At 34.7% G+C, this 17,384-nt stretch overlaps 1 protein-coding gene across 2 annotated transcripts in view; it reads left to right on the plus strand.

The window, feature by feature from the left end:
• LOC145325003 (calmodulin-alpha-like) overlaps nucleotides 1-17,384 on the plus strand; it is a 40,706-nt gene that overhangs the window by 12,396 nt on the left and 10,926 nt on the right. The window contains exons 5-7 of one of the 2 annotated variants that reach the window (XM_080167783.1): nucleotides 4,803-4,887; nucleotides 9,624-9,662; nucleotides 10,300-10,369. In XM_080167783.1, the coding sequence (XP_080023909.1) occupies nucleotides 4,803-4,887; nucleotides 9,624-9,662; nucleotides 10,300-10,369 (194 nt within the window). The remainder of the gene's footprint in view (nucleotides 1-4,802; nucleotides 4,888-9,623; nucleotides 9,663-10,299; nucleotides 10,370-17,384) is intronic. The other variant, XM_080167784.1, reaches the window with a different exon arrangement.

Genomic DNA, 17,384 nt, shown 5'->3' on the forward strand with positions numbered 1-17,384 from the left:
CACATGGCTGATTTTTGTGTCACTTTGTCCCACTACTTCTATAATCAAATAATAGAAATGTTAGTATGTCTTTAAACAGAATTCTGTATTTAAGCAGTTTTGCAACAAGTTTAAATAATGATTTGAAACTCTTTTAGATTGGTATTCAACTTAAAAATGAAGTATGCATTATATAAGGAGACGTTTTTTAAGATGACCCTATTTTTACACACTCTTTAAGTGTTGATGTTCGTCAGTTGAATTTAGATTCATGGATGTTGTCATTATTGTTTATTTACAATTTAATGAAATAAAGAAGTCCTATTGCTATAATCTAATTTCACATACATGTACTGTATATTGTATGTACTACTTTTCTAAATGAAAATAAATAGTTGTTTGTTGAAGAAATAAGGAAAAAAGAGTAATTGTTGGAAATGTGATAAGGTTTCTTTTCATTTGAATATCTCTAATATCTTAGTTTGAAGATTATAAGACCTGGTAAAACCTGGCCTAACGATAATCTAAAATGGCCAGAATACTCTACATGAAGTACACACATACAGAAAAAGCGTGTAAAATATGGGTTTTTTATCATGTAAATTTTCGTTACATACTGTCTTTGAACTGTTGACTCTTGTAAAGATTAGTTTTGGCAAGGTTTTCGCGATTATAATTATATTTTGTTCGGCTTGCCGTTTCCTAAGTAAGCAGTCTGTAAAGCCTATAAGTAATTGCATACAGACTTTGCATATAATATAAGTTTGACATAAAAAAATGTATGTAAATATCAAAAATTTAATATTTCATGTAATTATGTTAAAAATTCAAGGACTTTTTATACATTTTAATGAATAGGCGACTGTAAAACATATTCTAAGTTTACTGAGTGCTATTAATGTTTGTCATAAATTTTAAACTTTTAATTAGGGTTAGGCAGCCGCACAATTTTTGTGCTGCGAATTTATAAGATATTCAGAATATTTAAAGATCGTTGATTTCAATTGGGGAGATCATTTATACTGCAAATGATTTTATATAGTATTATAAAATATAATTTAGATTATATAGAATCAGTTTGACATAGCTGCAGAATGAACACAGTAATAGTGTCTGGCTGATTATGACGTAACAAAAAAAATTAGCCAATGAGAGGCCACTATAAATTTTACCATTGGTCAATAACGGCCTCTCATTGGCTAATTTTTTTTTGTTACGTCATAATCAGTCAGACACTATTACTGTGTTCCTGCAGAATGTTGCACTACTACATGTTGCTTTTGATACGGATTGCAGTTGCAACTCTTAGCAGCGTCTTCATACAATTGCGGTTGCAGAGCCCTGTTTTTTTGTGTGATAAAATTAATTGTTGTAATAATTGTTGAACATATTCAAGCTGTCTACAACAATATTTATTATGTCAATTAAAATAAAAACTTGTTATGAATTTATAAAATATTTCTTTAGTTTAGTTACTTTAACATTAATACTGATAATTAATTCCATTAGTTACGCTAAAAATTCTTTATAAATACATAATAAAAATCGATCGTGGTAATGCATTGTTTTTTCAGAAATATAGATATGATGAAAAAGTAAATCTAAAATAACTTCTATACAATTTATATATGCCTGTAATAACCTCTTAACTCAAATTGAAGTAAATTCAATGAAGCTTGAAAAAATGTGGAGTACCATTAATTAAAAGAGTTAAATCTAAAAAAGTTACACTGACACTTAAAGTTTAAAGCCTTGATGATTGGTCCGTACAAGGAATCAGTGTCAAAACTTCTGTAAGAAATGATTTTGTAATTTGTTTATAATAATTTGGGGGAACATTAATCAATTTCCATTGCCCCTTTAGATCCCTAGAAAACATCTTAGAGTAAAACACTAGAGAGAGAAAGGGTTAAATAACTGTATCTCCCCCATCGCAACCGCCTTGTGCAACCTTTTTATTGGGTCATTCAAAATCAACCAATGCAATGGTGCGCTAAAATTAACACAGCCAAGTAGCAGAAAATAATTTAGAAGCAGACGAAAAAGGTCTTTGAAAAATGAAGGGGGGTAGTTGTCTGTATATACATCTATACTATAGATTTGTTGAAAACATAAAAGTTACAATTCTACAATAATTTATCTATTGCTATTTTAAAGTCAAACTGACCATATATAAGATAATTTGTTTTGATAAAAAGATATAACGTGGAAGGCTAGTTAAAGTCTGTTGTAAAGCTCTAAATCTTTCTCGTCTGCTTTTTATGATACAAACTTTAGATAGATAATTTAGTTTTATAACAAATCTCTACGATTTACAAACACAATTATCTTCATAAATAGCGGAGAAAAAATACAGCAAACGGCTTGCAAAAAGGGGTATAGAATGTTGCATAATGGTATCCTTCGTAAAGTATAAAGCAGCTATTTAAAATTTAAATTATATCAATTTATCTTATAAAAAAAGCAATAGATAACAAGAATGTTTAATATTGTAGTTATTAGTTTAGCCCAATAGGAAACAATTTCCGCCGCCCCCCCCCCCTCCTCTCAACTTCAAATCTATTTTTCTCGGGGGTAAAATTTACATGCATGGAGTACTTGCCCTTTTGAGGGGTAGAAACACCGAAAATTTACCTGAGCTGGATCTTTAAATCATTTTAGTGGTCAGCCAGATCGGGATGAGCCAACTTTCCACCAATGAGAGCACAGCATTTTATTAAATGCCGCGCTATGATTTGCTAAAATTCGGCTCACCCTGATCTGGCGCACCACTAAAATTATTTAAAGATCTAGCTCTGATAATCATACTAAAATCTAAATAATTTTGTGATTGTCTGAGCTTTGAATTAATGTACCTAGCCATCCTTGTATAATTAAATGTGCTTAATTCATACTTGTTTTTGTTTTTACCGTTTTGTCTACAAAATTGGAAATTATTAAAAATAATAAGAATTATTGTCTGTTTTATGAATATCCGATAACTAAATGACACTATATTGATAGGTTGAAAATTTGTGTCAAATTTTCCAAACATTTTCCAAATGACAATTGGCTAAGTGACAGATTTAATCCTTGAAATTTAACTTTTAGTTTAAAATTTTCAAAAGTTTATTTTCAACAAACGTCAGAAAAGTAAAGAATCTGAATTCAACCATATTTAGTTAAAATAGTTTATCTACAGAAGTCTTTTAAGTAATAAATAAGTTTGAAAATTCGTATATATTATTTGATTTGATATTCTATAACCAAGTAGTGTCTCTTTTTGGTAATAGCCTCTTAGAAATTTTTTTTTTCAATTTGAAAATTTGAGTACCAACCCCCCCCCCCCCTCCCCGACAGAACTATGAACTCCCAACCTGCCTAGCCGCAGCGCTCGGCCCCCTTGCCTGCCTAGCCGCAGCGCTCGGCTCCATAGCCTATAACCTAACCTAACCTAAAATAGTTGTTCTCTGTCGGGGGGGGGGGGGGGGGGGGTACTCAAGTTTTTAAAATTGAAAAAAAAATTTCATAGAGGATAGCGCCCTCTTTTTCTACGTTTAAATATGAACGATCTCAGTGTATTTAATTTTTAAATCTTCAAGGCATAAACTAAAATTGGGGAGTTTCGCCTTCTATATTAAATAGGAGCTGATAAAATCATGTTTCAGACATACAGATAGAGTTACAGAATTGCATTGTTACTAAAAAGCAGAGCAAAACAATGTAAGTCTTACAGCAAAATTGGGATATTCTTGTAGAAAATAAAAGTAACTGCTACTGCAAACATTATACTTTGTTGGTTTTAAACTTAAGTTTGTTTAACATATTTAATGTTACAGTTTACCTAACCTTTCTTTTTCAAATCTCATAAAAACAAGGATGATGACTTTTATAGTAGCGGAAGATTATAAATATGAAAGAGAGTATAACAGCCAAGACTATGGAAGAAAAAATAAATCATATCAGACATTAAAACTGACAATATGTCATTGTAGAGGACCATGTAATTATGATAAATGTATCGGTCAGCATAATCGTCATGGACATAATCAACTATCTATATTGAATAGAATTGAAAAACTCAAAATAGGTTTGTTGCCCGCTAGTGAAAATGCAGCCTTTTTCTTTAAATAGCAACCGAGAAAATCACGCTTCCCTGTTAACAACAGACGATCAATTGGATTTAGAAAGTAGCCTTGCTGACAAATGTTATTCTTTTTCTTTCGTGAATATTGATAATCTATAATACAAAGTAGAACGATGTCTATCTGTCTGTCTGTCTGTCCGTCCGTCCCTTAAGATCTCGGTAACCACTGAACTGATCGGATTCTACTCTTCAGGGTATATACCTACTGGTCCTGTGGTGGTTTTAGGCTATTTTCTTGGGGGATGGGACATCCCCAACCCACCAAGAACAAAAAAAAACCCTCATTTTTTTAAAATAGAAAGTAGTGGGGGCACCTGAGTGGGGGTACTTAATTTTTTTTTTTAATTACCTCTTGGGGCAAAGCCCCTAGAGGCTAGGGGCGAAGCCGCTAGTTTATCAAAAAGGAAAATTGTCCGGAGCAATAATAATATCTTGTAGTAGCAAAGTTAATCTATACTTTACCTTGTACGTCCATCCGTCAGTATCTCTATATTTCTTTAACAATTCCCTTTCCAAAGAGAATTCAATACACTTACTTGGTTTGTCAGTTTGTCGGTTATGCTTCCAAAGTTTTTTTTTATAATGTTATGCAAAGGTTTTGTGATTGTCTTTGATATCTTATCTTTTTCTTTTCTATCTTTCTTGTTTGTTGTACCAGAATTCTGTTATTTTAGAGCATGTTATAATTCTGAGATAGCTTCCTTTTTAGAAACTGGATACAAGGAAACTTTCCGAGTGTTCAGCAAGGATGAGGAAGGTTGCATACCAGCGGAGGAAATCAAGTAAGTGGACATCTTGAATCAGTAGCGCAGCTGCTGTATAACTATGGTGGTCAGTCCGCTATCCGAGAAAGTGAGGCTGTTCAAAGTATCCGAAAAAAAAGCCGTGTGACGTCATTAGATCCTTCTCTGTTTAATGGGTTTTCTTTCCCACTTCTCATCTCATCCCTCATTTTTATGACGTCACACGGCTAATTTTTTCGGCCACTTTGTAGAGCTCAGCTTCTTATATTTTCTTGATTTTGAATTAAATTAACGTGCATTGTCTTATCCCTTTAGATCCTGTTGGTACTAATTGTAATTCTAGGGTATTATCAGTTAGCTTTGATAAATTAATAAAGTTATCACTTTCCTAATGTCATAAAAAAAGTCTTCGATTAACCGTTTTTCTATGTTTTTATTCATATTTTTTGGAACCCATTGACATACCCTTCTACAAACGCATTCGACAAGGCTCCCAGGCGCACCCGATGATGGGACAAGGGGATAGTTCCCACTCCGAAAATAGCGATTAAAGATATTCTTCGGGACAAATAGACAGACACAGATCCCGTTACTTTAATGTTAGGTAATACCCTAAGATCAACAAAATATTGGAGATTATGAGCCCAATTCAGGGTTAATGAGAAAGTGGTTACCAAAAGTTGGTAGTGTGTGTGTTGTATAAAATATTGAGAAAAGCTGGGATTAACAACAAAGATTTCCAGATAGTGTCAACTTTGAGTAAACATCTGGGAGGGAGGGGACATTGGGCTGTTTATTACACTAGTCCTTAAAGTTTTATAATAACGTTTTCTCATGTGTTAGCTCAACATCTTTAAGGACACTTATTGAATTTTGATGCCTCTAAGCCTCTAACTATAATCTACAGAAGGGGTAATTCTGTGTATCACAATTGGGGATGTACATGAATTTATCGACCATTGTCTTATCCCTGAGGTAACATGCACATACACACAAATACTCAGAAGGAATTCTTGGTTATCTTCGTTGTCTAATTTTAAATCGACATGATAATAAATCCTCCATTGGGGTGGGAGGGGGGACTATTGTACCCAGTACCCACGTTTACAATCACGTTTTCTTGAACACAAAACTTTGGGTACTTTTTTGTATTTTGATTAACCGGTCCAACACAAGAAGCGTCTAAAATTTTAAACCAATATTTTTTCTGCCAAAGGATAATTTTTTTTACATAATTGGGGATGTATAAAAATTTATTATCCATTGGAATAAAGGATTGGAATAATACCTTGGGCAAAAAATATTTATTCCTTTCTATGGTAGTGATTAGAAATAATGGCCGTACAGACTTACGGAAAAAGTCAGTAATATAGTATCTTCGTTGTTAATAATTTCTGTGGTTTATCAAAAGAGTTTTATACATTCAAATCTGCTATAATTTGATGTATGCATGCACTTGCACTAGAGAGCTAAAGTTATTTAAAACAAAAATGTCATTTCGCCTTGGCCAGTTCAGTTCCAGTTCTGACCAAAATTGTTTCAGTTTGAGACAAAATTGAGTTTGCGGACATCAAAGATGGGAAAATCATTGACTTTGTGTGTATTAGGTACATTAAGCTATATAAGTTGGAAAGAATTTTAATGTATATAATAGATTTGAAATCTGCATAAAATTTTAAGGATTTTTTATAAAATTCGTTTTTTTGTATAATTCTTTATCTAAAAGCGCAAATACAATTTAAGTTAATTAATTTTGACATCTGTGATTGGTGGGTTAAAAACAATCGGCGCTCTGATTGGAGAAGCTTAAGTTTCGTACATCATTTAACCAATTAGAGCTCAGTTAGTTCCCAATCCACTTCTCCTATTGGTCAAAATTAATTAACTTAAATTGTATTTGCGCTTTTAAATAAAGAATCATATAAAAAACGAATTTTATAAAAAAAAAAGCCTAAAAATTTTATGCAGATTTCAAATCTATTATATAAAAATTAAAATTCTTTCAAACTTATATAGCTTAAGGTACATATCTAGACTTCAAAGTCAGGGACACAAATCACAACAAAATATTAAGTTAAATATCAGAGGGGCAGGAGACAAATGAATGTAAAAAAAAACTGGTACCTTTTAGATTTATTTCACCTCTATTTTATTCTTTTGGTTAAAAGCCTTAGGTACTTTTATTTGATTATGATTTAGCAGTTCAAAACTGGAAGTGTCTGAACTTTACAACCAAATATTTTTATTTAGTCTTTATGAATTATATCTATTTATATTGTCTTATCCCTTTAGATCCCTGATTAGATATACATTAACAAAATGATTATTATATCATAAAAAAAAACAATTATTAAATAGAAGACCTTTTATTCTAAGTTCATAATCATACGCTAATTTTTTCTATAAATTAATTTTAATTACTTTCACTTTACTTAACTTTTTCATGCAGTAAAAAAAGGCCTTAGTAAATCTTTTAGAATTAACAACATAGAATTTATGAAAAACCATTCTACTTGTGAATTTCCTTTTTAGTAGCGAAGCTACTCTACATACATTTAACTTTTTCTGTCCGTCTGTCAGTCATTCATCCCCCAGTCTTTAAGTTGTCCATAGTGATGTTCTCAACATTTGTTCATCGGTCTGAGAGACAAGCTACAAAATACTGTTAAAATATCCTAGTCCGTATTCCTATCCATAATTTTTAGGCTTCGCTACTTTAGTATGTTGTCATCCTTGTCAAAAAATTCTTTGCATGTCTGTATATATGTTTCACTTTTTATACCGGTCTGTATTACTTTAACTATTCTAGTTAAACTTTTTATTATTTTACTTGTCACAATGTTTTCTTTGTCTCACTCTCAGGGTTTAAAACAGAAATATAATAACAATTGAGTACAAAAGATAAAACTTCAACTTATTTTTAAATGTAAACAATTTGAGGGAAACCGCCGTGGTTACTTTTACCTGAATTCCAAAAAATACAAAAATTTCTATTATTTTTTATCTAGTATACAATTTATTTGGTCTATCGGTCTATCTATCATGCCAGAAAAGACATATGCATAAAGTATTTAAAATGCTTTTTTTTAAATACTTCTTTCTTCAATATTATTTCTTGTGCTCTGCTTCTTGTTAGAGCATAGGTGTAATTTGTGTAAGCACCCAGGAGTAAGCACCCATGCAATTGTCTAATTAATCCTTAGAGGTATGGTAATTAAACATTGTTACACTATAAAAATTGGTTCAGAAAAACTTTACTGGTTTGGAAAAAATAATAAAAAAATTACTATATTTTTTTTACAAATTCACTAAATATAATCTTTAAAAACAAGTATTCAAATGGTGTATACAATGTTTCTGAACTTATTCGTTAATAATTATGAGGCATTAAAACACAGGGACCTAAAGGGATAAGACAATGGCCGATAAATTTATGTAAATTCCCAAAGAGGATACTCACAATTACACCTTCTGTAGATTTAAGTTAGTGGTTGAATCGTTTGAACACTCAAATCTAGGATAAAACATCGGATAAAAATTTGATGAAAGTCCCCAAAGTTGTTAAGTCAACCAATAACAAAACGTTATTATATAACTTTTGGGTCAAATGTAATAAACAGCCCATTGTCCCCTTTCTCTCTCTGATTTAAACCAATATAAACATTTCCGCTTAAAAGGCCGTTGTATGACTCAACAAAAATATAAAGAGAAATAAGAATTCTAGGCCATCTCGTCTTTTAAAAATTGTTATTTTTTAGAGTGCTTTAGTAAGGAGGTAATTAAACATTACTAATGGTGTAAAACAACGTAAAAACAATGAGAATAATTATATGAAAGAGACAAACATACATTAATTTGAAAGTAGCGAAGCTATACTACATTTAGGATTTCTCTGTCATTTCGTAACCGATTTTGTAATGATTGTAGAATCTTCCTACTCTCTTAAAACCAAGTAAAAATATTTCCAACGCTTAATATCCGCAGAATTAGAACAGGTTCTCAGTTATACTGAAAAATCAAGTGTAGTATCGTATTACAGACATTGTTCAAGGAATGTTAAAATAAAAGTTATAAAGTTGATTTCAGTTTGACTAGCCTTTGGTCCCTTGAGGTTATCAAAACTGGTTGAAATCTTATATTTTTTTTTTCATTTAATATCCGAGGAAAGCTGATAACTGAATAATCATTTTAAGAAAGTTCTTTTTTAATACATCCATTTTATTGTTTTCTTATTTGTCTTATCTGTTAAATTTAAGTTTATGCTAAAAAACAAAGAACAATGACTGAAATATAACTTTAGATGTTATTTACATATAAATGAAACTTTAAGTTTATGACAAATATTTTTGTTTTAAACTTCATCAACAGAAAGTCCTTTGAGCAGGACAAAATTTAATTTCAAAGAATAAGGACGATTCAGTTCAACTTATAGCGAAGTTTTTATTGTAAAAGAGACAGAAAGAGTTTTTAGGTGAAAGGATAAGCGAAATAGACAGATTTATACTTTACAATACGTTACAAGCAGGTATACAATAACCTTATGTATAGTATGTAACTTTGAAATCAGAGGGGTTGACAATGATTTATGTGGACTAGATTATTAAATCGAGAACAGTTTTACATAAAAAAAAGGAAGGTCGAAAAGACATACAGGGAACAAACGGGAAAAAAACATAAAACAAGGATGAGAACATTCATAAATAGCGATGGACAAGCTGACAAAGAAAAAGAATACAGTTTCACGTCCCATATTTTTATGCTTTTTTGTGTTTTAGGTTTGTTTTGATGCATCTTCCTGGTAAAATAACATACAGGTAATGGTTGGATATTTATGTAGAATATGCGGATACTGTGACAGGTGTTTTATTTTCGTATATTTAGGTAACATTCGGAGCGGGGTGGGGAGGGGTGTCGTTATATTTGCCAGCTGTGAGAAACATTTCATCAAAGTATGCGAGAATCTCTCACACAACCCACGTGTTCTTTATCCATTCTATACCTAAATGAGTGACCACTTTTTCTATTTTCTACCTTATAAAATATTGTAAACAGATTTTTTATATCTATATAAAACTTAGAAAAAAATTTTAACTTCTAGACATGACTAGGTAATTTTTTAGGATTTACCTTATTATTTATTAATATTAGTGAAGAATATGAGGTTCCATTAAACAGTGGAAGTAACCTGCCATTAGCATGCCAAGCAAGCAAATTATTTGCCAATCACAGCCGGAAAAAGAAGGCTTGTTTCAAAAAAAAACAGTTAATCCCAGCTTCCATTTATAAGCTAGCAGCGTTTATTAACCTAGGGGATAAGAAAGGGGTGAAGGGGGTGGATGAACGGCATTGTTATTTTAGCCAGCTACATGAAAATCTCGTGCAACATCCATATAATGATATATCAATTTTTAATGAAATGCTTAATTTCAAAATTATGTTATAAAATTTTAGAGAAATTGATGACATGATAAAAACTGTGGATAAGAATGAAGATGGAAAAATCAGCTATTCAGAGTTTAGGGTAAGATATTTGGGTATAGTCCTTTCCATGACATCGCTCCATATGGGGCGATGATTTTAATTGATCGCCTCTTATGACATGGGGCGATGTAATGGCTCCTTGAAAGGAGCGATTTAATAGCCCCTTATAACAAGAGGCGATGTTATGACTCCTTGAAAGGAGCGATTTAATAGCCCCTTGCCCTAAGAGGCGATTAAATGATCCTTTATCGCTCCTTTATCGCCCCTTCTAAAGAGGAGATGATATGTCCTCTTATCCCAAGGGGCTATTTAATTAAATATCGCCTCTTCATGGCCCCTTCACTATTATATATATCTTAGTCCCTTGATGGCCCCTACATCGCTCCTACATCGCCCCTTCATCGCTCCTCCATCGCTCCTTCTCCAAATTTATATTACATTGTACTTTGATGGCCCCTACATCGCCCCTCCATCGCTCCTACATCACCCCTTCATCGCTCCTTCTTCAAATTTATATTACATTGTACTTTGATGGCCCCTACATCGCCCCTCCATCGCTCCTACATCGCCCCTTCATCGCTCCTTCTTCAAATTTATATTACATTGTACTGTGATGGCCCCTACATCGCTCCTACATCGCTCCTTCATCGCTCCTACATCGCCCCTTCTCCAAATTTATATTACATTGCAACTTGATGGCCCCTACATCGCTCCTACATCGCTCCTCCATCGCCCCTTCATCGCTCCTTCTCCAAATTTATATAACATTGCAACTTGATGGCCCCTACATCGCTCCTCCATCGCTCCTCCATCGCTCCTACATCGCCCCTTCATCGCTCCTTCCACAAATTTATATTACATTGTACTTTGATGGCCCCTACATCTCTCCTCCATCGCTCCTCCATCGCCCCATCGCCCCTTAATAGCCCCTTACCTTAATTTATATAAAAAAGCCCCTACATAGCCTCTCCATCGCCCCTTAATAGCTCCTTACCTTAATTTTTATAACATAGCCCCTACATAGCCTCTCCATCGCCCCTTAATAGCCCCTTATCTTAATTTATATAACAAAGCCCCTACATAGCCTCTCCATCGCCCCTAATAGCCCCTTACCTTTATTTATATAACAAAGCTCCTACATAGCCTCTCCATTGCCCCTTAATAGTCCCTTACCTTAATTTATATAACATAGCTCCTACATAGCCTCTCCATCGCCCCTTAAAAGCCCATTACCTTAATTTATATTACATAGCCCCTACATAGCCTCTCCATCGCCCCTTACCTTAATTTATATAACATAGCCCCTACATAGCCTCTCCATCGCCCCTTACCTTAATTTATATAACATAGCCCCTACATCGCCCCTCCATCGCTCCTACATCGCCCCTTCATCGCTCCTTCTTCAAATTTATATTAAATTGTACTGTGATGGCCCCTACATCGCTCCTACATCGCTCCTTCATTGCTCCTACATCGCTCCTTCATCGCTCCTACATCGCCCCTTCATCGCTCCTTCTCCAAATTTATATTACATTGCAACTTGATGGCCCCTACATCGCTCCTACATAGCTCCTCCATCGCTCCTCCATCGCTCCTTCATCGCTCCTACATCGCCCCTTCATCGCTCCTTCTCCAAATTTATATTACATTGCAACTTGATGGCCCCTACATCGCTCCTCCATCGCCCCTTAATAGCCCCTTACCTTAATTTATATAACAAAGCTCCTATATGGCCTCTCTATCGCCCCTTAATAGCCACTTAATTTAATTATATAACATTGCCCCTACATAGCCTCTCCATCGCCCCTTAATAGCCCCTTACCTAAATTTATATAACAAAGCTCCTATATAGCCTCTCCATCGCCCCTTAATAGCCCCTTACCTTAATTATGTAACATAGCCCCTACATAGCCTCTCAATCGCCCCTTAATAGCCTCTTACCTTAATTTATATAACATAGCCCCTATATAGCCTCTCCATCGCCCCTTAATAGCCCCTTACCCTAATCTATATAACATAGCCCCTACAAAGCCTCTCCATCGCCCCTTAATAGCCCCTTACCTTAATCTATATAACAAAGCTCCTACATAGCCTCTCCATCGCCCCATAATAGCCTCTTACCTTAATTATGTAACATAGCCCCTACATAGCCTCTCCATCGCCCCTAAATAGCCCCTTACCCTAATTTATATAACATAGCCCCTACATAGCCTCTCCATCGCCCCTTAATAGCTCCTTACCTTAATTTATATAACATAGCCCCTACATAGCCTCTCCATCGCCCCTTAATAGCCCCTTACCTTAATTTATATAACATAGCCCTACATAGCCTCTCCATCGCCCCTTAATAGCCCCTTACCTTAATTTATATAGCATAGCCCCTACATAGCCTCTCCATCGCCCCTTAATAGCCTCTTACCTTAATTTATATAATCCTTACCTTAATATATATAACATAGCCCCTACATAGCCTCTCCATCGCCCCTGAATAGCCCCTTACCCTAATTTATATAACATAGCCCCTACATAGCCTCTCCATCGCCCCTTACCTTAATTTATATAACATAGCCCCTACATCGCCCCTCCATCGCTCCTACATCGCCCCTTCATCGCTCCTTCTTCAAATTTATATTAAATTGTACTGTGATGGCCCCTACATCGCTCCTACATCGCTCCTTCATTGCTCCTACATCGCCCCTTCATCGCTCCTTCTCCAAATTTATATTACATTGCAACTTGATGGCCCCTACATCGCTCCTACATAGCTCCTCCATCGCTCCTCCATCGCTCCTTCATCGCTCCTACATCGCCCCTTCATCGCTCCTTCTCCAAATTTATATTACATTGCAACTTGATGGCCCCTACATCGCTCCTCCATCGCCCCTTAATAGCCCCTTACCTTAATTTATATAACAAAGCTCCTATATGGCCTCTCTATCGCCCCTTAATAGCCACTTAATTTAATTATATAACATTGCCCCTACATAGCCTCTCCATCGCCCCTTAATAGCCCCTTACCTAAATTTATATAACAAAGCTCCTATATAGCCTCTCCATCGCCCCTTAATAGCCCCTTACCTTAATTATGTAACATAGCCCCTACATAGCCTCTCAATCGCCCCTTAATAGCCTCTTACCTTAATTTATATAACATAGCCCCTATATAGCCTCTCCATCGCCCCTTAATAGCCCCTTACCCTAATCTATATAACATAGCCCCTACAAAGCCTCTCCATCGCCCCTTAATAGCCCCTTACCTTAATCTATATAACAAAGCTCCTACATAGCCTCTCCATCGCCCCATAATAGCCTCTTACCTTAATTATGTAACATAGCCCCTACATAGCCTCTCCATCGCCCCTAAATAGCCCCTTACCCTAATTTATATAACATAGCCCCTACATAGCCTCTCCATCGCCCCTTAATAGCTCCTTACCTTAATTTATATAACATAGCCCCTACATAGCCTCTCCATCGCCCCTTAATAGCCCCTTACCTTAATTTATATAACATAGCCCTACATAGCCTCTCCATCGCCCCTTAATAGCCCCTTACCTTAATTTATATAGCATAGCCCCTACATAGCCTCTCCATCGCCCCTTAATAGCCTCTTACCTTAATTTATATAATCCTTACCTTAATATATATAACATAGCCCCTACATAGCCTCTCCATCGCCCCTAAATAGCCCCTTACCCTAATTTATATAACATAGCCCCTACATAGCCTCTCCATCGCCCCTTAATAGCCCCTTACCTTAATTTATATAACATAGCCTCTACATAGCCTCTCCATCGCCCCTTAATAGCCCCTTACCTTAATTTATATAACATAGCCCTACATAGCCTCTCCATCGCCCCTTAATAGCCCCTTACCTTAATTTATATAGCATAGCCCCTACATAGCCTCTCCATCGCCCCTTAATAGCCTCTTACCTTAATTTATATAATCCTTACCTTAATATATATAACATAGCCCCTACATAGCCTCTCCATCGCCCCTGAATAGCCCCTTACCCTAATTTATATAACATAGCCCCTACATAGCCTCTCCATCGCCCCTTAATAGCTCCTTACTTTAATTTATATAACATAGCCCCTACATAGCCTCTCCATCGCCCCTTAATAGCCCCTTACCTTAATTTATATAACATAGCCTCTACATAGCCTCTCCATCGCCCCTTAATAGCCCCTTACCTTAATTATGTAACATAGCCCCTACAGAGCCTCTCAATCGCCCCTTAATAGCCCCTTACCTTAATTTATATAGCATAGCCCCTACATAGCCTCTCCATCGCCCCTTAATAGCCTCTTACCTTAATTTATATAATCCTTACCTTAATATATATAACATAGCCCCTACATAGCCTCTCCATCGCCCCTAAATAGCCCCTTACCCTAATTTATATAACATAGCCCCTACATAGCCTCTCCATCGCCCCTTAATAGCCTCTTACCTTAATTTATATAACATAGGCCCTACAAAGCATCTCCATCGCCCCTTAATAGCCCCTTACCTTAATTATATAACATAGCCCCTACATAGCCTCTCCATCGCCCCTTAATAGCCTCTTACCTTAATTTATATAACATAGCCCCTTCATAGCCTCTTCATCGCCCCTTACCTTAATTTATATAACATAGGCCCTTTATGGCTCCTGTACAGCCTCTGTAATTGTATTGCCCCTTCATTATAGAAGGTAGGGCATTAAGGTAAGGAAGGAATGTGACCCTCTACAGTTTTAAATTTAAGTTTTAAAAGGATGACAAGGATGACAACATTTATAAAAGCAAAGCTCTGAAACGGTAGAAAAAAGTTTAAAGGAAGCCTGCAAGAAATACCACGCTTTAACTGCTGAAAGACTGCCACAAGTAGACCAAATACCCCAAATTTGAAGCCTTCAGCTTCTATAACAAAAAAGTTCTAGGCATTTTAAAATGACATTTTATTTACAATGGAAATTTTGAAAGAATTGCAATGCTCATGTTGAAAACTTTAAAATTAAACTACGTGGCCTAGAAACAAAATTATAAGCTTATTTTTGTCATAAAGGGAGAGGTCATTTTCTAGTAAATCCCGTAAAGGTGTGTGTTATAAGGCCTAAAAATAGTAGTAGAACGATAAGGTGCTCTAGATATATGTATTCCCTATTGAATAGAACAATAGGGAAATTTTTTTTTTTTTTTTGATAACCGTACCTGGATTATCTAAAAAAAATACGAAATTTCTATCAAACGCTTTGTTTGGCTCAAACTGACAAAAATTTAAAAAAAATATAATTATAATAATAATGTTTTCTATAGGTACAAGGTAAAAGTTAAGAACAATCTATACCATTAAACAAAGGAAGAAGTCATTCTTTACAGGTTGATTTATTATAATTATATTTTTTTTTATTTGTGTCAGTTTGAGCCAAACAAAGCGTTTGATAGAAATTTCAGATATTCCAGGTACGGTTATCAAAAAAAAAAAAAAAATTTCTTCCCTATTGTTCTATTCAATAGGAAATACAAATATATAGAGCACCTTATCGTTCTACTACTATTTTTAGGCCTTATAACACACACCTTTACGGGATTTACTAGAAAATGACCTCTCCCTTTAGGTTTCCAGTAACTAATTATATTTTTACAATAAAAATACCCATTTTTATAGTCAAAATCATTAAAAAAAAATAAGTTTTACTTGCGTTGTACCGAATGTACTGTAGCCAATCAGAAGGCTGAATCAGCTTAACAACCAATCACAGCTAAGCTTGTATTAGTTTACCCCTTTGTTTCCGCTATGATTTTCGTTTAAAAATGCAATTTAAATCGATTTTTTTTCATAGATTTTGACTATGAAATGTGGTGTTTTTATTGTAAAAATGTAATCAGTTACAGGCAATCTAAGTTTCTGACAAAGATAAGGTTATAATTTTATGTCTAGGCAACGTAATTTAATATTGTTTTTTCTTTTATGAGCATTGGAAATCTTTCAAAAATTCCATTGTACATAAAATGCTATTTTGAAATGCCTAGAACTTTTTTGTTATTGAAGCTGAAGGCTTATAATTTGGGGTATTGGGTCTTCTTGTGGCAGTCTTTTAGCAGTTAAAGCGTGTTATTTCTTGCAGGCGTCCTTTAATGAACATTAATAATGTAGAGTGTCAGAACTGAATAGTCAGAACATAAATTTAAAATTCGAAACAAAATTGTAAGTAAATTTATTGAGAAATTGCTAACATGCAGGAAAATGCTTAAGGACGTACTCACATTTTTTGGACTTGATTATAGATATGATTCGCTTATAACATTCTATTTTGTTGTCCTAGGAATCAGTATCCCAGAAATCAGATTAATCGGATAATTTTGATACATAAAAATTTGTTGTAAGTTAATAATTAGTATGCTTAAAATGGACGTATGGATATTCTGATAATGATTATAGACTTTCTAAATCGTACCTTTCTACTACAGGAATCACATGCCTAAATTAACGAAAATAGCTAACCGTTACGGACGTACGGACTGATCCTTAATATAGAAAAGCTTTGCTTTTAAAAAGTTAAAAAGATTTTTTGAGGGGATGGGGTAATATTTTTCTTGGGGTGAATTTTCTGGGAGGGTGGAGATACCCTCCCTCGAAATAATTATAAACCCTCTATGAACTTAAAAGAAGCTTCACTGTAAAGGAGAACCATATAGGTTCAGCGGTTAGCTTTTCTACAGACAAAAAAAAGATTACTACTTTATATAATAGGTTATGAAAAAGGAAAAAAAAGCAAGATAACAAGGATAACAACATTCACAAAAGCAAAGCTCTAAAATCAGGAGGTCAAACATAAATTTTGTTAAAATTAGCGTAAATCTATAATACAAAGTAGAATGATGTCTGTCCATCCGTCTGTCTGTCTGTCCGTCTGTCTGTCCGTCTGTCTGTCCGTCTGTCTGTCCGTCTGTCAGTCCCTTAAGATCTCGGTAACCACTGGACCGATTATATTCTACTATTCAGGGAATATACCTACTGGTCCTGTGGTGGTTTTAGGCTATTTTCTTGGGGGGTGGGATACCCCC

Source organism: Acartia tonsa, chromosome 7, assembly GCF_053477335.1.
Source record: "Acartia tonsa isolate MP-2025a chromosome 7, ASM5347733v1, whole genome shotgun sequence".
In the NCBI taxonomy this organism is placed as follows: domain Eukaryota; kingdom Metazoa; phylum Arthropoda; class Copepoda; order Calanoida; family Acartiidae; genus Acartia; species Acartia tonsa.